The sequence below is a fragment of the Seriola lalandi genome, unplaced genomic scaffold (assembly GCF_002814215.2).
Source record: "Seriola lalandi dorsalis isolate HSWRI2012SDOR001 ecotype SW California unplaced genomic scaffold, Sedor1 jcf7180002054694, whole genome shotgun sequence".
Classification (NCBI taxonomy): Eukaryota; Metazoa; Chordata; class Actinopteri; order Carangiformes; family Carangidae; genus Seriola; species Seriola lalandi.
Genome location: NW_019525247.1, coordinates 1,097,621 through 1,120,648, shown reverse-complemented (window position 1 = coordinate 1,120,648; position 23,028 = coordinate 1,097,621). Strand labels below are relative to the sequence as shown.

General features: G+C 39.5%; 1 protein-coding gene across 5 annotated transcripts in view; it reads left to right on the top strand.

Annotated features, from left to right (window-relative positions):
- Nucleotides 1–23,028, top strand: part of afap1 (actin filament associated protein 1) — a 57,060-nt gene that overhangs the window by 16,209 nt on the left and 17,823 nt on the right. For 4 of the 5 annotated variants that reach the window (XM_023423840.2, XM_087178648.1, XM_087178649.1 and 1 more), the window contains exons 3-6: nucleotides 723–805; nucleotides 18,949–19,060; nucleotides 19,194–19,405; nucleotides 19,584–19,763. In XM_023423840.2, the coding sequence (XP_023279608.1) occupies nucleotides 723–805; nucleotides 18,949–19,060; nucleotides 19,194–19,405; nucleotides 19,584–19,763 (587 nt within the window). The remainder of the gene's footprint in view (nucleotides 1–722; nucleotides 806–18,948; nucleotides 19,061–19,193; nucleotides 19,406–19,583; nucleotides 19,764–23,028) is intronic. The other variant, XM_087178647.1, reaches the window with a different exon arrangement.

Here is a 23,028-nt window from a genome sequence, read left to right as displayed (position 1 = left end):
GATAGATCATGAATGCATTAAATTCACTCTGAAAACTTTGTTGGTTAGTAGAAAACAACAAAATCTTTTTAATTTTATATCCAGAGCATTAAAAATAGCAGCTACTCCAGAATTCATACTTAGCATAATAGACAATGGCTTAAAAAATGGCAAGATAAAGAGATAACCTCTGTGGCTCAGCTTTTTGTGGGGAAACTTTGAAGTCATATGAACATCTTCAGAAAAAAATTGTCTGATTTCTTCAAGTGTGACATGACTCACAGATGTATGCAGCTGTGTACAGATGCACACCTTCCAAACAGGTTGAGGTTGTGAGTAGCTGTTATCAACGTTATTTTCTATTTACTGTATGTCCATACCATGGATAATGGACACAGGTAGGTAGTATCCTTGTCACTCAAACTAACACCAACATAGCTGCACTACAGTGTTTTTAACTCTAGTAGCTAAATGTTTGTCATTACACAATACACTCAATTGCTTAGTCCTTCTCCTTTAAAATATATTTTTTATGTTGCAGAAGAAAAAAATCATCACTTGGACACTGTGTTGTTGAAGAAAGCATCTCCATTTTTAATGATGTGAAGTTTTTTCCCCAATTGCAGCCACTGAAATTTAAAATATGTATTATTGTTATTGTAAAGTTCTTCTTCTCCAGGTTCACTATATATCTATAGTAAAGAACTTTCCCTGAATTTCTGTCACTTTGTCTTCATCCCAAGAACCTTCATTCAAGTCAGAGATCCACAGTGGTCTACCGGCCCCACCTCAGATGCCCCTCCCTGAGATCCCTCACCCCTGGCTGGTAAGATTATTATCTTCACCTCACCTCAAGAGCAGTATCTCCTGTATAAGCTGGGGAGTTACAGTCAGACAACATCTAATCCTACAGGGAACTTGATCACCAACTTGACCAGGGAGCATCATAATCCTCCTTGTCCAAAAGTCCTCTCTATGCCAAAAGTCTGAGACCAGAGAAGTGTAGAAGCAGAAAGAGAAAGAGAATTGTGAATGAATGGGGCATAAAAATAGTCTTCTAGTCGTGAACTTGCACTAAGCTTCATATATACAGTGTGCCTCTATGTCAGCTGGGATTACCACCCCCCCCCCTTTTTGGAAGCTTTAGTGATGTCCCTCACTTGTAAGTTGCTTTGGATAAAAGCATAAATGTAAATGTTTCTCCAAATAGCAGCCAACTCAGTGTCACTTGTTTCCAGTGCTGTGTCTTGTCTCCTTCCTTCTAACTCTGGCTCAGCCAGGCAGCTGTGACAACTCCAAGGTGAATGACATAAACTTTACATATTGTCATGGCAACGCTGACAAATTCTGATTTTAGCAATGCAATGCAAGTCACTTGAGGGTGATATGGCTCTGGATGCAATTCTTGCATAACATATTCACATGGTTTAGTAAAGATCAAAACTGGGAAACACATCAAAGATACCCCATGTCATGATTCATCATTGATTTCAATCTAAAACTCATCAAAGAATTTGTTAATAAAAAAAGATTTAATGGCAGCTTTCAGTACTTACTATTATCAATACCGATCATTAAAGGCATTCCCTATTAAGTAAAAAGTGAAATCACAACACACCTAAATGCTATCTAGTTACATTAAAGTCAGACTGAATAATACAGTGGGATGTGGAAGCCATGTGAAATGTGTTTTTACAGTCACTTGTAAAAGCAGTGGGAAGGCTGGTCATGGCTTCAGTATGTTTTCCTGTCTCACACTGAGCCTTGCATCAACCTGATAGTCAGTGAGGACTGTAATGTCTCTATTATTAACATGTGCGTGTGGTGTGTGTGTTTGTGTGTGTGCGTGTGTAAGTGATAGTGGAAGTGATGTGAGGAGCATGCATGTGTAAAGAGACCCAGTATGAGGAATAACAAGTGTGTGTCGTTGCAGTGTCGGAGCAGATGCCTCTGATAGAAAGCAGGTGGCTGTGATGGCTTGCAAAGCCCTCTCACCATAACAATAAGCCACAACTCCTTGTTCTACATTTTCTTATACGCACACACATACACACACTGAGGCACAAGGGCTTACAGTGCAGTTTGTAATTAGAACCAGTCCACTGCCTCAGCTTCCTCCAGTGACCCCAGTGTATGTCTGGAAATCACAGCCCAGGTTTTCTCGGAAAACTAGATGAGAGAGGAGGAGTGAGCAGGACTGATGTCTCTCTGACTCTTCTTTGTGTCTCCCTCCTCTCCTCCTGTCTTTTTAGCAAATTTTCCTGCAATCTAACAAGGTTTTGAAATGTTAAAAGATAAAATGCATAGGAGTGCTATTACAGCCCAGTCCTTTTTGGTCACCACACTACTTCTGAAACTCTTGACCTATCCTGTTAATAAAGACAAGACAAATGATTGAGAAAGTTGCTCTTAATAAATAAATATAAATACATTTCTTGTTGTCACTCCACCAGAAGACAAAAATTCACTTATCAATGAGGGAATATCGAGACTTGATACTTTCACTTTCCTGACCTCGTATGTGTTTGACAATCTCAACTCAAATGTCTACTTCCAGGTTTTTAGAGCTTTCAGTTGTGTCTCCATCTCTTGTGAATCTCAATTTAAATCAAAATTTTGCCAATTTTTACACCATTTTATTCAGGCCAATGCCTTGTGTTTAGACGATTTTACATTTTAGGACTTTGGCTTATGTTAAATAAAAAAGGGTTTCTGTCAAAAAAACTATAGTTAAATATTTGGTACTGTGACCCTGACATTGTATTAATGCTTGTATGAAGTCACAAGCATGAATAAAAAAAAAAAATACAATATATAGGCCTGCACTAACAGCATTAGATAAAAATTTTAAATAACATTGCACTAACCAAATAAAAACTAATATCAAGGGGTGTGGAAACAAGGGCGGGAATGTAAGCAGTCAGAAAAACACACAGGTTGTAAACAACCTCTCAGTTTAGGTATATTCAAGGCCGTAAACCGCAAGTGAGGAATAAAAATAGGCCAAAAAACATTTCTGTTTGTCTTTACTGCAGAATCAGAACTGAATAATCTGTCAAGCAGCCAAGAATGATCAGTGTCACAGGATGCAATTATGAGGAACTCACAAGAGACAGTCTGAAAAATGTTAACTGCCAGAGAGAGAAACTATGTGACCGAAACAAAAAAGAATTTGTTGCGCCTGAAAACATACCTGGACCCGCTACTCAAAACCACTTACATGTATTTAGAAATATATTTAGAAATATACTAAATATAAATTATGAATGATGAATGATGATCAAACAGATCTATATTTATCTAACGGGCTATTCCAGTTTCCAGTCTAAATACTCACTACAGCCACACAGTGTGCGTAACAGAAAAACTATGAAGATGTGTGAAAGTGAACAACGATTTGCAGCCTGGCTGTAAATTTGTGCAAACAAATAATACTAGTGATACCAACAGCTAAGATGACCATTGCACAATGGGGATGCTGCATCAGCAAGGACGAAAATATTAAAGCGGAATTTAGACATACCGTAGCCGGCAATTAAAACACTAAAACATATTAAATGGAAATGTAGCACGTATATTCAAAAATAAAACTGTAAAAGTAACACACAATTTACGCGGGTTGTGCAGAATGCCAGCAGTAAAGTAAAGTTCTCATAAATATACTTGGATGTAAACCCAGTTACTATCTTTTATTTTCTTCCAGCTCTCTGTCCCTCTCTTGCTGTCTCTTTTCTCTGAAATTACCATGCATCACATTTCCACACTGACCTCTGGATAAGCTGTCCAGGCAGAGAAAAAATCTCCTTTGCTCTGTCTCTCCACCCACCATTCTTTTATGTTGCATAAATTTTAGCCGGCTGGAAAAAAGATAGAAGAGAGAAGGGGGGGGGGGGGTGAAAGAGAAATGAGTAAACAGGGTAGGGTGTAGTAGAAACAAAGAAGAACATGATCGAGTGGAGATGAAACACTCCAACCGTGTTCGGTCAGGTTTTAATATGTCAAATGCAGTTACAGAAGAGAGTATTTTATAAAGTGTCAGATGTGAGTTACTGTGGGTGAATAAGTGCAATAAATAGAGGAGAGAGATCTGGTGGAAGAATGGGAGTAAGGAGGAGGAAGAGACAGTCTTGGCCATGGTCTGTCTGTGACCCGTCAAGGCTCAGAGCCGAGCCAAACCAGCGCTCTCTGCAAGACTGAGAGGCCGCAGCTTTAGAAGCTACATCAGTACTCTGTCAACCCCAAAGCCTGTGGCAGCCATTTTGATTACTCACTGTTATATAAAGAATAATTACTCGAGAGTAGCGCAGTAGATTTACAGTTAATTGTAAATGTTTAGTAAATGGACAGTGTTATTGCAATAATTATGGAAATTTTGGTTGTTTACTCCAATTTTGCCTCGTGTCCATTTGTTGATCCTCTGGAGCTGTCCATGTGACCCACGGTCTGGTTGCACATCTCTCTGACATGCTAAAAGCTGGTCTGTTAGTGAGAGAAGGATCCTTTGTCTTTGTTTCCTATCAATTTGATAGTTTGATGGTGGGAAGAGTAAGAAGGTGTTAATTTTGGCTCCATAACTGCATGTCCTTAATATGAACTTCTTTAATGGCTTGTGACTGATGCCAGACCAGGTATCTCCGCTACAATGTAGAACTGCCAACATACTGAATGATTACAATAAACTCAACGGTAAAACAAATGACACCAGTTAGCCTGTCTCTCTTCAGGTTGGATGAATGTGAAATGTTGTATATTTATAATGTATCTTCATCATCATCACAGTGTATAAAATCCAGCACCCTGCTTTCATTCCCTCACTCTGCAACATGAATGTTTACTGTTGCCATGGCACCATCATAATTGGTTTTATTTTCAGTTGTTCAGCTGATATCTTAGTTGGGTGTGAAATGAATTTTTAGGAATTAAATCCTGTGGCCTAGTTGACCTATCATCAACTAACAAACAGTATGACCAGTTAAGAATTTAGTCATAATGAACCACTTTTGCGTAACATCAACCCTTACATTAACTTTTACAACCTTTACATTACTTTTATTAACCTTTACATTGTGGGGACTTGCTTTTTGTCCCCATAAGGAAGACAAATCCCGATAATGTGACTCATCAGAGATCAACAGACACAGCAGGATATCCTCTAATCAAATACACAGCCATTGGGTTTAATTTTTGTTTAGAAAAGCTGCAAGTGCTCTGCTTTGAACCACCCTGTTGTCATCCCCTTAAGTTTGTGTGTGTGTATGTGTGCGTGCTGCGTGCGTGCGTATAAAAGGTCATTAGGAAATCACTGCAAAACACAATTGAAGTCCAAATCAAACCAGAATGTTAAATGCAACCATTTCAGCTCAGGGAAAACACATCCATTCATTCGCTTTTCCAACACATCTAAGTATACATACACATTATACATTATTGTAAGCATTTTGGAAGACACATTTAACTTGTGTTTCCTTTTGGCAAAAAATGTGTAACATTAGCCAGCAGAAAACTCAGCAGGTTAAACTGGGTAACAACATCAAAAAGTAAAGCATGTGCAAGAGCATAAATCAGAAAAAGTGGTGGGTTTGCTCAGACATACACACTGTATACACTCAGAGAGAAACAGGATCTTCTCATGTCAGTGTGATTTTCTCCACAGCCCTCAGATCATAAATCTTCTCAGTGACCTAAGAAAGAGGATCACTGCGTCATGTTACATGCCACACGAACACATACACATACATTTACACATACAGTAAACAAGGTCTGGCTCCAATTAGATCATAAGACCAAGTGTGACAAAAGCCAATTGAAGTCTTGTAGTATGACCAGAATCTCTCTCTTTCTCTCTCTATCTCTTTTCATATCCAAGATTTATGCTACACTAATATTGCTCTTTGATATTTGGCACGAGATACACTCCTGCTTACTGGCTCAGCCACATGAACATTTTCCATCGAAATGTCAAGTAGTTTGAACAAAACTCCTGAAAAATAAAATGTTACTTCAATTATGGAGTAGACAGCGAGTGGGAAAAAGAAGAAAAACGTTTGGCTGTGAAAGACCAAATTTGTTGGCCTCTGCCACATCCTAATGTCACTATTCAATCATATACACTGATCTTAATTATTTGCCTACCTGATTCTGGGCTCCAGACTAACTTTTTCGCTACAGTATGGCATCAATATGGCCAATTATGATATTCGATGGTCTTCCATTATCAATGACGATATAGATTCTTTGAAGATGTCGGTGTCAACATACCACGGAGCAAAATGATTTCAAATTGTGCTATTCACACTGTTAGAGACTGTGTATGCTGCTCACATGCTATTAGGTTTTCTGTGAGATTGAAAAAATATTATTGTGATATGATGATATGATATTCAAGCAAACAGAGCTCAGCTACGCCAGGCCCAACTCCAATATTTCCACCGCTTTATCTATATATCTATAGACCACTTCATCTATGGAACATGGTAACTGCATTGCTAAATTGATTGTTCTGCATGTTTCATTAGTGCGTCATTCACATGTGAGAGTGCAGTGCAGGTAGTCACACCGACTGAGCCAGTGAACGTAAAAACTACTTTAACTACCTACCAAGGAACCTAATGAATAATGATCATGCACTTACATAGATGCCAACATGTATAATTTTAACTCACATTTTATTTGTAGTCTGGAGCCCTGTGACTGTAAACAGGCAGGGAACTACTGTAAAGGAGAATGAGGCTTCTTGTGCATTTTAACACAGTCCACACACCACACAGCCTGTAAACAGGTATTAATATTTAAAATCACACCTATTCCTGCCTGAACTTTTTTATTCTAATATTCTTGATCAATTTACCAACTATTTTCTTCTTTAAGAGAATTATTCAGTGATAGGATAACCACACATGTAAACCATAGATAAATGTATGATGTGGAAAAACATATATACTTAAATGCATATATTATTGCAAGTTCCATTACATTATATTTTTTAAAACATGATTTGGGACATCTGACAAGTGCAGTCCATTCCTTTTCCATGTCATAGGACCGGTTTTGTTTTATGCATACCCCAGCCTTGAAGACACTTTTAACTTGGGTTCCGTAAGTGCAGACAAAAATCTTGGACTCAGATATGTGTAGAGCATACTGTCCTAGGCAAGTAACAAAGTTTCACTCAGTTTCCAATAGATTGAAAAACATCCATCAACATGTCTCTTAGGTTGTGCTTTGTCGACAGGCAAGGTATCTGGGACTGAACCAATGGTTATTCTCATTTGTGAATATATTTAGATAAATTAGGTTAGTTTAGTTATTTAAAAAGTCCAAAAATAGTAAATAATTACCATTACAAGTTCCATGAGCCCAAAATGACGTCTTTAAATTGCTTGTCCGACTGTTAACTCTGAAACTCAAAGGTATTAAGTTTGGTAAGACTCAAACCAGATAAATCCTCATATTTTAGTAGAGGCTGGGACAAGCAAATGTTTGGCTTTTGTGATAATTGTTTTAACGCTGATGCTTTAACATCAGTCAGTATTCCAGTCACATCATCAGTTGCATCCTAAGGGGCCGTGTGAGGCTCCACGGCAGCTCTGCTTGAGCAGAATATGGACCAGTCCTCTTGTTGAGACACAAATGATTTCCATCTGTGTTGATGTTGGAGAGCGGTGCCACCCCCCTTCACCTCCTCCCTTGCCCCTTCCTCCTCTCCTCCCTTGTCTTCTCCCAAAACAGACATTCCCTCATTCCACGACTTCTAACAAAGCCATAGACTTGTGTTGCATCATGCATGCGCTAAAAATTCACAGCATGAGTCGTGTTTGTCTGCTTTCTGTTTTGCACTTAGAGCAGAAGCGCATGGAAATATGTTGATGCGGTGGACATGCTGTAAACACACAAGCTGTGTTGCACTATCCTTAGCAGTCTGGGTCCCATTTGGAATTAATTTCCTCCCCTTCTCATTTGTAATTAGACAAGCCCCCTACTCCCCAAGCACTGTGATAGACAAATATGCATCTCAGCCAAATCTTTGTGTTCAAATGCAGCCAATAGTGTATACACATTTAAATGCACTCTTCTCACAGCGTTTTTCACCCACTGCAAGTCATTGTCATGTTGGTGGCCGTAGACCAGCAGCTTTATATCTGGAATAAATGTAGGTCTGCTATATTTTTCCAAACCAAATGTTTTCTAGCCTGAAGGGGAAACGCATTTTAGCAAGTAAATGTGTCATTGTGCTGTGTCAAACTACAGATTGCATGTGCAGCAAGAGTTGGCTCGCAATCACACAATTTCAGGAGAAGCAGTCCTGCTTTTGTGTGCCTTTAGAAATGATTTGCCTTCAGGAATTTGTCACACTGCATTGATTCACTGATTTGGTCTCCATTCAAATCTTTTTTCATATTTGACTTCATTCCTCAGAGGGGTTCCTGTACTTGGCAGTTCAGTCAACCACAGCAATTCAATGACATCAGCACTATTGTGTCATCGACTGGAGACAGGAAATGACATAGTTTCATATTGTAAGGTGTCACACTTTATCACTGGGGTAACCAAACATGTGGTAAATTGGACATTGATAAAGTCTTAACGGCAGTAAGCAGTGGGACTTAACTAAGTGACACATGCCCACACATGGTTAATCCTGAGGGCCAGAACGTTTCAGCTACTTATACTGACACTCTTTGGAAAAAGTCCCTGCTGAGAAACTGGAGCGTGCATGGAAAACCTATTTCACAACTTTTTTCCCCACTGAAGTGCTTTGGAAGGCTTTTTACAATGCCAGGATTTTTTTCCTGACGCATGATGTGATCAAAGTGACTTAATAACACACTGAGGGAAAATTGAAGCTATTTCTGCAGTCTGGTTGACATCTTCTGCCCACCACCACGACCTTTAATTGGAAATGTCCATTCATTCTATCTGTTTATGACATGATCATTGTCCAGAAACATCTGCATGCATAGATGGTGATGTAACATGATTACTAAAACATTCTATGAACAAAAAATATATGAAATCGCAATCTTTTTGCATTTGTTTCTTTTTAAAGTTTTTTCCTTTGTTACTTATTTGGGTTGGTAAGCCTGTTGATATTGTAATCTTACGTGTTTATGTTCATCATTCGTTTTACTTAGTGTGTTAAATTTGATCTGTGTTTAGAATCCCACTCCATGTCCAGCACACGATGAGAACATCATATCTGCAGTTATCTGTCACTGACAGCTGGGCTGCTGGGATGAAAATCGCCAACGATCATTCAAACAGACAGCATAACGAACTCTTCTGCTGTCTGTGAATCACAGAATCTGGCTTTCCACTTTCTTCAGTGTGATTGCTCAAGCAAAAAACTTTTTTTGCGATCGTTCTGACGATCACCAATTATCAATATCATCGTTCATCGGCACAACCCTAGTAGTAAGTAATCTTACATAGTCAGACTTCCAGCTGATGCCTGGGAAAACTTTTGTCTTACTACGTGGGTGTTTTTTCTGAGCCAATGGCAGAAGTAAACACACTGGACTGTAGTCATTCAATTTCTAAAGAACTACTATGCATCACAGGCTGATAGCTTATCACAAATATCAGCATTGCTGTGGATGTCAAAATTGCGGTAGATGTTAGAAACTAGTCTATATCCCTTCCTTTCCACAAAGAGGCACCAAGTGGTGGTTCAGTATGCCTGTAGAAGTACCTCCTCCCACATAGAGGCCAAACCCCTTCCTAACTAAGCTTGTAAGTGTTTGCCATGTTTGAAAAACCTTCAGTGGAAGGAGCCTTTTCTATCTACTGATTGGGAGTATAGTGTATTTAAGAATTACGGATAACATCTGATCTAATTTGTTAACTAATAATTTGATGAAGTAAGCATTTGGTTAATTATTATTTTGAATATTTATGGTAGTTCAATGTGCAAATATTCATGATTTACAGGCCAGATTTAGGATTTGTTTGGCCAAAACATTGTTATGTATTTCTTTCTTTGTTTAAAAGCATGGAAATCATCATGGAAATCAACGTTCATCAAATAAACAATTGCAACAATTATTTCCTGAAATGTTGAAGATACTGTGTTTGAGGTAATGTCACAGTTACATAGTTTGTCCCCCAGAGAGCACTGAAAAGTTTATTTTTTAACTCTAAATTGTCTCGCATATCTTGGTCACAGTTCTGTAATTAATAAACAAAATTGGGATACTGGTTCCATTGCAGGCATGGACCTACTTTGTAGCACAGGGAAAACAGGGCCACCCCACCCTTCTTTTCCAAAGCCGTGGACGACCAGCTCCCGCCGGCTTCCGCTGGCTCCTGCTGACCCACATTTGCACCTCATTGTGAGGTGAGAGAAATGCAGGAAACACCCAACCAATCTCAATCTACAGTTGTTTTTTCAGCTCAGCTAGCGAGCTGGCACGTCTGCAAGTAACGACACTCTAGTGAATGCACCTGTTCAGCAAAATACACACTTAACTCGCCAGCCCGAGGGAGGAAGGAGGGAAAGTGATGGAGGGGAAGGGAAGAATAGAGTTTAACATGGGAGTTGTGAGAAGTGTTTTCTTTTGTTGAAGGTAACACTAGCATGGGTGGTTCATGTATAAACACAGAGGTGGAACACTAATATGTTTATTTCAGAGGTTGGCAGGTCATGAGCTTGGCTGAAGCCCTGCGTCCTGCAGAAGAGATTTTTAGAGAGATTTAGTATCACAGTATAGTTTGTCTTTTGTTTTCTTGTTTCTTCTCATACTAGCTTTCTGTGTTTGAATGCATCATAGCATGTATATGTGTGAGGTGAAAAGGGGGCTCTCATGAAAAGAGTGTGTGTTGGCTAATCAGCTGACATCCGCACTGAGTTCCTTTTCCACACAATGAGCCTTTCAGTATTGGTGCTGGAGAGCTGCCATTGTTGCAACCACCATAATGAATGCTGTGGTTTGTTATCACACTATTTCCACTGATTACTCAGATTCATACACACAGTATGATCTGACACTAGGTAGTAAGGTTAATGCTGTTTGGTATTAGACGTATTTTCATTTACTAATACTGTACAGTTGACAATGCACAATAGTCAGCAAACATGAATCTTAAGTTATAGAAATGTATTTGCCAAGCTTCCCATTACTCTTCATTCTTGTAGGCTTTTCTATTGTCAAAATTAAACATGCAGTTCTTGCTTTGGAGCATAAATCTCACATTTGCAGAGGTTGTCCAGGTATGTTCTCTGCATCTTCTAGAAATCCCATCTGTGTGTTTTTCAGTCACATGCCCACACACACAGCTGACAGGTTAGGATTTTTTGGGTTTACGTTGGGCAATAAAATTGATTACATGAGTCTTCAGTAAACATCCTTATCTGTATCTGGATACACACTGGGCTGTAGCACGGCATTTAGAAAAAATGCTAACTGAGTAGCAATACGTCCACAAGGCTCACTCACACCGAATACATACTGTCACTTCCAGATTATCTAGACACATTGTGCTTCAGCAGAGATTCAGAACAAACTGTAAAGTCATAAAGCATTTTCTGTTCTCTAGTTGCTAGTTGTCTCAGGGTTATCCTGGGACAAAGGCAGGACGTGCGGGGTGCTGGATGATGGGTAACTGCACCACTGCCTTTTGCTCTTTGTGCTTTCATCTTCTCCTGCAGTCTGGCTTCAATTTATAACTCATTGCTTTAGCTTGACCTCATGCTTAAGCTTCAAAGAATGCATAGGGGGAAGGGGTGTGTGTGTGTATTGATATCTGTCCACATTTTGTTCCATCTGTCCTTTCTGTGCCTTTCAGTATGACTGCAGGTTTTAAAGCTTTGACAAGGCTCATACTCTTGCATGCTGCTTGAAAACCTGAAATGTTTGGAGGTATGCTGATATAAGAGCAACTGATCTGAAACATTCGGTAAGTCCTTGATTTATCTGACAAGAAACAAGACTGAAAACACATGTGCTTAGATAAATATAGGTGGCAGTAGCTTAGAAATGAGAGGAGCAGTTGGTACTAGCTGCAAAAATCTGGTAAAGGAAAGTCAAGGAGTACCATTCCCCCCCTCCCTCAAATAACTACTACCCATGTGACCTTGAGCAAGACACTTAACTTCCAGTTGTACAAGTAGAGAGGCAATCAGAGGCCAACAGTAGAAGACTGTGGTTTCACTGTGCAGCTCCCAGATGTGAATGTGTATAACTGTGAAGCAGGGTGGTGCTGGAGAAGAGCATAGGCCTCAGCAAAACCCTGCTCTGGATAAATAAAGTTTAAGCAAACCTTACAAAAACCTTTCACCATAATCCTTGCCTTGGGGAAACTGAAGGTCTGGGCAATATTTATTAGGTTTTCATTAACAATTGTATGTCCTTCAAACAGAAGTAGTTGATGTTCAGTTAAAAAAAAAAAAAAATATATATATATATATAGAACTTACAATCTGAACCAACACTTCACCTACATATGCAGTACTTGCCTTTAAGGTACAGTTTTTAACAAGGCATTGAACATGTATATTTATGTTCCTGTACAAATGTAATGGGATGAACCAAAATGTACTGCTACAATAAACTGGTGGATAAATAAGGCATTAACAGTGCTAAAGGCTTACATCATGGCCATCAGTTTGAACTATTTTCACTTAATGCCAGTTTGCTATGGTGGATGGCTCTAAAAAACACAAGACCCATGAGCCTCTGCTGTTGTTGCTGTGGAAAGGAAACCAGTCAGAGGCACAATCAGTGCTGTAGCAAGTTAAGAACTCTTTTGTTGCAGAAGGAAACAAAACAGTGTGCTGTAGTTGACAAACCCTTCCCAAAATTGACCCAGAATCTGAAAGTAAACTGATTTAAAGCTGTGGAATGAGCAGAGTACTAAAGATAACTTGAATGCACATTGGGAGTATTGAATTTTCTCATTGCAGTTTTATTCACATAGGTACTTTTTGACTTCTTATAAAAACACCAGATATTTTCTATGCTGTTGAATGACCTTTGTATTCAGGATTCAATTAGGAGAGTTTCATGCTCAATCAAGCCACAGGAGTTTTCCAGCCGTCAGTCACCAACCAATGTCGAGAAGGAAAATGAACTCTGACTCTGACTTCTCCGACCAAGTCAGTGGTTACAAGTCAAACAGCTTTCATTTTGTAACATTTGCTGTAAAAAATCAAAAAAACCCATTAGGATTAGCACCAACTGGAAACATTATGTGCTTATACACTGGGTTATTTGCCAAGAATCATGGGAAATGCAGTTTTCCCTTTCCAAATCCCTTCCTAAGGGAGTGCCTTTCCTGTGTCCACTCAGTTTATCCATTCCAGCGTCCCACTGGCACTGTAGCAGAAACATTTATTCAAGTCCAGTCCTCCTACGCAGGACAAAAATGGATGCTTGGCATAAATGTTTGGATGTAAGTTTCAGGCCAGCCAGAGCAGCAGACAACCCTCTCACTCCAAGTATCCAAACCAAGGTCAAGACTCTTTTACCACCACCTAATTACACATTATGACTGTGGAATTCTAACATTTCTGATCTGCATCCATGCACATGACCTGCATGTGCTGCTCTGCTCATGGTTGTTGCAGCGTTTCCTCTAGAAATGTAATGTAAGTTGGTTAAAAGTTCCATTAAGTATGATAATAATAAGGATGAGCCACTGTTGGTTATTTTTTACTGTTTTAATTTGAGGGTAATTTTTACTTTATTTTTACTTGATAACTGAAAGAACATTTCTCAAGGAAAAAAAGCAGCACAAAAACTGTTCCATGTCTGCATGTATAAAGTGAATAGGTACTAATGCACACTTTGGCATCCTTCCATCCATCCATTTTGCCAAGCAAAATTTTTCAGCAGGACCAGTGGTGTTTGACAGCCAACCTGCTGAAACTGTAGAAAGTTGCAGGAATTTCCTGACGGAAAAGCTAGTAGAAATCTCTGTGTTATGTTATTGTGTTGTATTGTTTTCATGTTTTCAGCCGTGTCTGTGTCTTATTTTGGGTTGTTTATCAGCAGGATTACACAAAAAGCACTGAATTTGGAGGAAAGAACCCATTCAATTTTGGGGCAGATCTGGATTATTGACTATGAATTTTTGTCTGGTGTATTTTGTCTGACACTGGCCATGGCCTCTAGTTACCTTTCTTACCTTATTATCACTGTTGATTGCAGTAAGTGGACCTTGAATCTTTTTTTTTTTTTTTTGTCAATACATTCTATTCAACTTGTGAATATGCCAGTAAAGACCCCTGCAGTCATTGTTTTATCTGCGGTATTATCTGAAAAGGTTCCCCAAAAGAATAATTCAAGTTCCATCTTATCTAATCTCATTTGAAACGGATGAAGGAAACTGGTTAGAGGAGATTCTGAAGCTTACCTGGTGAGCCCCTAACCCAGATTTGGACTGGATAGGATACTGCCATGTGAAGATAATGAACAGATGTTTAGAGATCTGTGGAGCATTTAAAGCTGATCAGAGATAGACTGCAGAGAAATGTGGGCGTGTGTTGGTGATGATGCAGTGTGTGCTTACGGTCAGCAGGGGGCCTTATGCACTTTGATCGCAGTGACCTCCTGTGTGTGTCAGTGCTCCATTGTAATTGATCTGCTGATCACTTGTGTGATACGACCAAGCTGTTGTTTTGACGAATGGAAGCAAAGGGAAAAGTTACAGTGTGTTTATGTGCATGTCTGTATACAAGTGTGTTTGTATGCAAGCACACCCCCTTCTCCCAAGTGCCTCTAAAGCTTTGACTCACTACATAGCAAAGCAATGGGATCACATTCTCTGAGGTATAATGTAATGTATTCTACTGCACTCAGGGAAAAAAGCTTACCCAAACAATCGGTTTCTGCGTGATCATTAACGTATCATTGTTGTGCAAAAGTTTTCTAATGGACGTCATTGTGATGTAAGATATAAGGCTTCAGACTTAATATCAACAATCTCCCGCCACCAAAGCAGACAAGTCCAGTTTCACATCCGCTTCTCAAACCTGACATTGTACCTTATTGCTCGACTGTTGAGGCTGAGTGCTTTTGTTCTTTTCAGTTCTCTGCCTTTCTTTCCTTCTGTGTTCCTCTCCCAGGGATTTTTTTTTAGGGCTGGTTTAGGGAGGAGAACGCTGGCGGGGCTGGATTTGAGCAGGGCAGCATATCCCTGCCAAGAAATGAGTTCACCGAACTGCAGTTTCCTCCAAAGGAGATGCGATAAGGTTTCTGCGAGAGGCCTGGCCCAGCACTTGATTTACAGATGAAAAAAGGGAAACAGACAGGATGAAGAGGAAGATTAATGGTGGGGAGGGGATGTATTGACTGAGACAATAGACAAAAGTGGAAGAAACAAATTTTTGCATTGTGCACGGTAAACCAAGAATGCCTGAGAAAACAATTTACATTGAGTCTTAAAAGTTATTTGAACAAGGCACAGTTTGAAAGGCTCGGTTCCAAATGACCTGTTAAGTTGGATCAAGACAGATGAACAGGGAGGAAAGAAGACTGTAGTGTTTGGCTTGAAAGAAAGTCAGGTCACGGAGTTTGAAACATTTTGAATGAAACAGTGGAATTGCAAAAGAGAAAGAGTTGTATTCATCAGGTAGGTTAATATCCTGATATAGTGCCCTTCAGGCTCCATGCAAACATTTTCCACTGAGTTTCTCATTATTTTTAAAGTCTTATTATAAACAGTTCAAATTCTAGTTGCAGAAAAATGATGTGATCAAGCCCACACACTTAATTTCATTTCAATATAACAAGAACATTTGCATTTTTTTTGAAAGATATGAGCTCTGTCTATCGATCAAGGCCCCCCCAAAGAATGGTTGACTCTTTTGTTTTATTCCTTCATTTTATTCTTTTTGCAATGTTCTTTTGAGTATGAATACAGACCCCTTAGTGACTACACTAAACTCAAAGTTTACTTAATTGCTTTTTCGAGAGCTTGTGACCATATCCCAAGGCCTCCTTCGGTTAATGGAAAACCTAAAGATGATAAGTACAGTATCATAGTGACAACAGACAACTTATTACCAGGCACATTTCATACTCATTAAAGATAAATGAATATTAAAAATGTATGATTTTTCACCTACACACCCAAAGCTAACCTAGACACATCCTACATCTAATTCAGCCTAAGGAATAACCAAAGAAAAAGGATATAACAAAAGGAAAAATGATCTACCAATAATATAATCACAGGTCATCTTTATAAAAATGACAAGTGTAATTTCTCTAATAGATTTTCTTCTCTTCTTCTTTCTCCAATATGCTTGTTCAAATAGAAATCAATAGTTTCCTTTCATCACAGCAGCCGCCATGATTACAGCAGAATGACTTTAATGTTGGATTGTCCACTGTCATGGCACAGTGACGCATACTTTCTGCACTTTGAAGAAGTTAGCCATTGAGGCTGCACGTCAGCCAAACCCTTTTATGAAGGTTCCGTGTTGCTACAGCAACAGATGCTAACATCACTGCAGCGCTGATGCCTGATTAGGTCAGCTGTAACCAATGGCCCATAGCACATAGATTTTCATAACAGCTAGGGAGTTTCTGCCCTTTATATCCGGCCCACCAGCGGAAAATTGCTGCCACCAGTAAATAAAATAAAAAGAGAAATCAACTGGGTTTTCCATTTGAAGGAAAAAGTCTGCAGACATCGCGGCTTGTTCATGGTCTTTTGAAAAGGGCTTTCAGGAAGACTTGTGTGGCCTTATAAGGTCTTTACAGCCTGGCAACATTTTATGCAGTTTGAGGTTGTCTGGTACAGAACTGTAGCCTCTGTAGCCCACTTATTAGAATGAGACTCCAGAAGAAACATTGCCTGTGTTGATCCATGCTGTACTGCTGAATAACGGCCATTTGACATCAGTAAGATCACAACGTAATGTCTTTCTGGGAACAAACAAAATCAAAGACACACATTACAGTACTTTTTCACTGTAGACATTTTAAAATCTCGGATAGTTTGTGTTATTTGACGTGTGGTCGTGTGAGGTAGTTATCTGTATACAATGTATTACCTGCAGAATATTTGGATTGGCGCTGAGTGATGTGCTGCTGTGGACGGGGCCACCCGCAAAATAGTGTTTTAGTCACTTTCAAAAAATGCCCTCAGAAAAAAAAGCTATTATCGGTTTAAACACAACGATGCTTAGCTCTGTCTGACTCATACAGCTGATCTGCGGAGTAATACCGTGTGTCACACTTAAATTGATATTAGCATTTTTTAAAGTGGCTAAAACACAATCTGCTGCAGGTAATACACTGACTATAGATGAGTACCTCCCACAATCCCACGTCAAATAACCCAAACTGTCACGTTAATGTTATCATAAACACCTGTGTTATTCCGAGTGTGGGTTTCTATCCCTCTGTTTATGCATATTTTCAGTTTGTGCTAAAAAAAACTATGGCAATACCAAAAGGTTTGGATGTGTTAAAGAGAACTGGATACCATGTTCAAAGATGGCACCTTTTTCATCCTATTCCTAGGTTGGTCAGTGAGTGCACACTCCAAGAAAGTGTCTACCTATAGATGAACACTAGAGTCCTTCTGAGAGCATGGGGTGTCCAAGTCTTCTGTCAGCCAAATCAGCTGACTCCTTATTGGCTTCCTGCACACATAAACATGATGAATAATATTGGTGAATAATAGTGATCATATGGCTGTGTTGTAGACTTTCCAAATGTTATTCAGTTTGTTAGTTTGACAATTCTGGAGTCACAGCCATAGTCACAGTGCTAACCAGTGTGACATTGGCTTCTATATGCTGGAGGTTATTAGATTTGAAGTTTACAGTCACATTTATTTATTTCTCAGAGTTGAAATGTCAGAGAAGTGGGTTGCAGCGCCAGCCAAGACGGATCACGTCAGGCTGTGCGGTTGATCCCCCACTCTAACAACTGGATTTGCAGCACTGTGCGGTGCCAAAGAGAACACATCCAAACGAAGGAGGTCTCATTTCTCCTTCTAGCCTCGCTGCCCCTGTTAACAGCTCTGCACTACAGTGAAAATATCTTCAAATCACTCAATATGCAATGACATCAATGCAGTAGCTTCTTAAGTTGATAATTAACTGGTTTTCTCAACTTTGCTTCTTAACTTTATTTATTAAATGACTTTTACATTCACTTCCAGTCAGTATTAAATTACCCTTACAAGACTTCAGATTAGGTTTCTTAAACCAAAACTTGTCTTGGCCACTTACTTGTTTTCTCTGTTACACAGGATCCTATAATGAATGTCTTTTCTTCCTCATAAACATTCTCTCTCTTATCATAAAATGACTTTAACAGGGAATGACTGTAGTCTCTCTGAAAAGTGGTTTCCCCTGTTTTGAGTAGACACTATGGCTAATTATGATTGCTGCACTATAAATTACTTCCTAAAATCAAAAGGGCTTTGAATGACTCCTCTCCCACGCCACAGTCACACATCAGCAAACTACTTCCTGTCTTACAGTCCTGATTTTTGATAAATTGCTGAATAGGCTATGTATCTATCTATCTGTCTATCTATTTATATATCTATCTGTCTATCTATCTATCTATCTATCAATAAAGACTCGTAAGATGACCCTTCATCATTGTTATAATTCATCTTTACCTACATGGGGACAGGGGAATTTCATTCATTATCAATGTAGAGCACCTCACTTTGTTGATGATGTCATTTTTTTCTAACCTTCTATAGACAAACAGTGAAGCACAAACAATGACAGTGACAGTTTAAACGCTTGGAGATGGGTGTTGGTCAAATTGTGAGCAGTGACAGCAGCTGATGTGTCAGCTGAAGTGTAAATGATTAAAGTTGTTGAAATGTCAGTTGAAGTTTAAGCACTGAAATGAGTGAAAGTACTAAAAGCAGCTGGAATCAGTCAAAATGAAATCACTGAAAGCAGCTGAGGTTTCATTCAATGTTTTAGTGATGAAAACAGCCAATGAATCATTTAATCAGCTTCAGACTAATCAATGGAAACTTGTGTTCTCTCAGCAGCCTGCAAACAACGGCCCTCCTCCACTGCCCAGCTCCTCTCTACCAGAAGGCTACTATGAGGAGGCGGTTCCTTTAAGCCCTGGAAAGGCTCCTGAATACATCACCTCCAGTGAGTGACATGTTCATTTTCATGCTGCTGAGGAGAAACTCAGTTTATAACTTTTTTATTCATGTTTTTATATGTACTTGCATTTTATTGAATAGGAAACAAACGGCAGTTTATGTGTGCACCTCCCTCTTAGACTATGACTCAGATGCCATGAGCAGCTCCTATGAGTCGTACGACGAGGAAGAGGAGGATGGGAAGGGCCAGAAGATGCATCACCAGTGGCCGTCTGAAGAGGCGTCCATGGATCTGGTGAAGGACGCCCGGATCTGTGCATTCCTGCTGCGCAAGAAACGCTTCGGCCAGTGGACCAAACTCCTCTGTGTCATAAAAGATAACAAACTGCTGGTATGGGACACTTGTGTACATGTCAGCTCACCCAATCTGAAGGGTTCTCCCAAGATCTACATGCATACTTGCATGTATGAATGTGACCAAAGGGGAGCATAGACAATAAGCAAAGTAACATTAAATCAAAATCCATTTGGTTCCTCCAGTATGACCTTCCCCTTCTCTCTTCCTCCAGTGTTACAAGTCTTCCAAAGACCACACCCCCCAAATGGAGCTCACCCTGTCTGGCTGCAGCATCACACACATCCCCAAAGATGGAAAGAAGAAGAAGCACGAACTGAAGATCGTCCACCAGGGGGCAGACGCCCTGGTGTTGGCTGTGCAGAGCAAAGAACAGGCTGAGGAATGGCTTAAGGTAAAACAACGAACTGATACTGATGCAGTCTGAACTGGAGTTCCATGCTAAATAGAACAGTACTCAACACACCTATTTAGGTGAGTTAGACAGATCATCCTTGAGCTTAGAAACAGCAGCTGACAAAACAGTCTCCTTTCAAAGTCCACTCACTCCATGGTTCATAAAACTTTGGAGCGCATTACAAAACAATCTGTCCTCAAAGTCCACTGTCTTGCAATTTCTGGGGCTTTCAGCCAAATCACTTCGAATTTCATCAGCAGATAAATATCTCTGTAGCTCAACTTTAAGTCAACGTGGACAAGAGTTAGCAAACTCAGTTAGCTGACCATGTGATACGACAAACATGAGATAGAAGACAAACTATGACATGGAAGATAAATGAAATGGACATAATGGACAAAGATATAAAAACAATAACATGAGGTTAAGTTACAATGACGTTATAATCAGTTGCAGTGAAGGATGTGATGATAAGAGTAAAGGGAGTCCAGAACAGGTAGGATCAAGTAGAGCATGTGTGGGTAATGTATGTGTGTATGTTGAATGATTGTATGAGAGGCAGTGATAGGCAGTGTGGGAGGGGGGAACGAGGGAACACGTAATAAAAACTTATTGATAATATTATCATGACAATAAATATATAGTGTAACAATGGTATCACTATAATACTATAACAATAGAATGACATTAATATAATAATATTATAAAAGTTATTATATACAATACAATAAAATATTACAGTAGTGAAGAGTGAGGGGAGACCAGGCCACTGTCTCTCACCCCCCTCGTCTTCTTTCCTGCTCCAAAACACAACAATGGCATATAGACTGCTTTTCAAAGCTTGCGTCCATTTGTTGTCAGTGTGGTGCCAACACCTCTGGGCTCTTTCTATTTCAATCTCAGGAGGAAAGATGGGCCTCATCTGGTCTTTGGATTTAAAAACCCCCACAGCCCCCCTCCTCCTCCTCACCTCTGCTCTCCTCTGCTCTCCTGAGAATATCCTGGAATTCCTTGTTTGTCCTTGATCATGTATTTTGTGCTTTTTTATAAGATTCCTCCTTGCCCATTTGTTCAGTGGTATATTTGAAATCATTCATGCCCCCAGCTTTTGCCAGTTCAGTTTCTCTTTGCTGCAGTTTTACCAACAAGCTTTTGGACTTGGAGGTGTGTATTCATTTTCACCAAAGGTCTTGTTAAAGAATGATGTGTAGGGGTATTTTGCCCTGCAGACTATTGATGGAAACACCAGTCTTCTTATGTGCAGTGTTTGCTGTCTGTCTTTTTCTTGAAGGTAATGTAATGTTTATGGCTGTCAGGAAACAAACATCAAAACAATTTGCGTTTTTCCTCTTGATTCAATTATTCTTTCCGCACAGTAATTAGCCGTTGTTTATTGATTGGCTGGGGCAGGTAACCTTGTCTGGGCCGTGGTATCTGCAGGCATTTGCAACCAGACCCATGAAAATATACAAATCTCTGTACCACCCAAACTATGGTAATGCTTGCACTATTGCTGCTTGGAGAAAATGGGTCTGGGAGCATATTTAGTCAGGTGCAGGAAATTAAAAACATATTGAACTGGTAATGGTATGACAGTCAGTTTTTCATTCTCCCAATCACTGAAGTGTTTTTGTTTGCTTAATCGATGCGCATGTAGTTCGTCATGCTGCTGCAATCAGCAGTCATCACATCCACTTGGCTGAGGTTCTGCGCTCACACCCTCTTTTGCAAAACAGCTCCGGATTTGAAGTCCATGTCTCGTGTTTGTGTCATCAGCAGCAGAGTGATGGAGGCTTAGATTCCGTGGCTCGCTCTGCGCTCCCCCAAAGCTCAGGGTGTGTAAGATAGTTGTCCGGCCAAAAAGATTAACATGTCTTTGTTTGGATATTGTGTTGCTAGGACCACTGGGTATTAAGCAGTCACTCATTCATTCATTCATTCATTCTTCCCCTTACTTTTTTGTCTCTTGACCTCTTTTCTCCAGCTTTTTTGTCCATTTCTCTTAAACTCATCTTTTACCCACATACATAAAACTTCAATAACAGCTGACGTCCAAACCGATTTGGATAATGGAAATAATGATTTCTTATGACATTTCCCACCCTCGTTGATGAAAGGAAGAGAAGAAAGGAGGGTGAAGAGAAATGTAGGAGAGTACCTGAGTTTCCAAAGCCCGCTAGTTACAGTAATGATTCCCCCAGACATTGTCTGCTAACGATGTGTTTATGGGACACACATGTCCATATTCTGTTCTTACTTCATTCTCCAAAACCTCCCCACTTTTTTTTTTAACTTTTTTTGAAATTTGTATGCATTTCTCCTCTTTTTCTTGCAGACAGTCCTCTATCACTATCAGTCTTATCCTAACTTCTCTTTTTTTGTATTTTTATGCAACACCAGATCATTCATGACTACATCACTGATCCCACTTTAAAATCAGTTTAAATTTCCAATTATCCCATTCATGATCCATTTTTAAGTTCTGTGGGAAAGGAGTATATCGATCCCTCGGAACAGAAGAACACGTCTGTTCAAGGGAAGATCTACAGAGGACACCTTACAACTACCCATAGACCCACGTTACTGAACCAGAAAGTACCATCATGTCACTGGTTATTCAGGCATTCATGAATGGACTTGGTGCACAGTATGTATGTAGTGCTTGCTCAGTTGCAAACTGTCTTTGATAAAGCTGTGGAGTCACAGTAAAAGTTCAGGAACTGGTGGTGGCCTAGTGCTTAAGGTGCTGACCATGAACCTGGTTTATGTGCAGCCAGGGAACTTTGTTGCATGTCTCTTTGTTGCGGTCTCCCCTCACTTTCTGTCAGCTCTGCTGTCTAATAAAGACTCATTTTAAAAAAGGCTAAAAATACATTCAGTTTAGTTTTCCTTTGAAAATGATTATAAATAATGTGGCTATTCTGCACTCTGCAGCACAAACCACATAAACATACACCCAAATTCTTAACGAAAGGAACAAATAAAGATAAAATTACAATTACAATTTTAAAAAGAAAATGCCTCAGCACTGCTTTCATGCATCAGTGGTGCGTGGTGAGTGCAGCCAAAGGCAAATGTTTTAAGCCCACAGAGCATGGAGAATGAGTTTTGATCATTTTTATGGAAATGATCAAAATTGCTTTCAACAAAAAGCCCTATTATATGCTGTCAGAAAAGTAAAGCCTTCAATATTGGTTGCATATAAAGACTGAATTGTTTTCTTTTCTCTGTTTTTTCTTTTTTCGCCAGATAAACAATACAT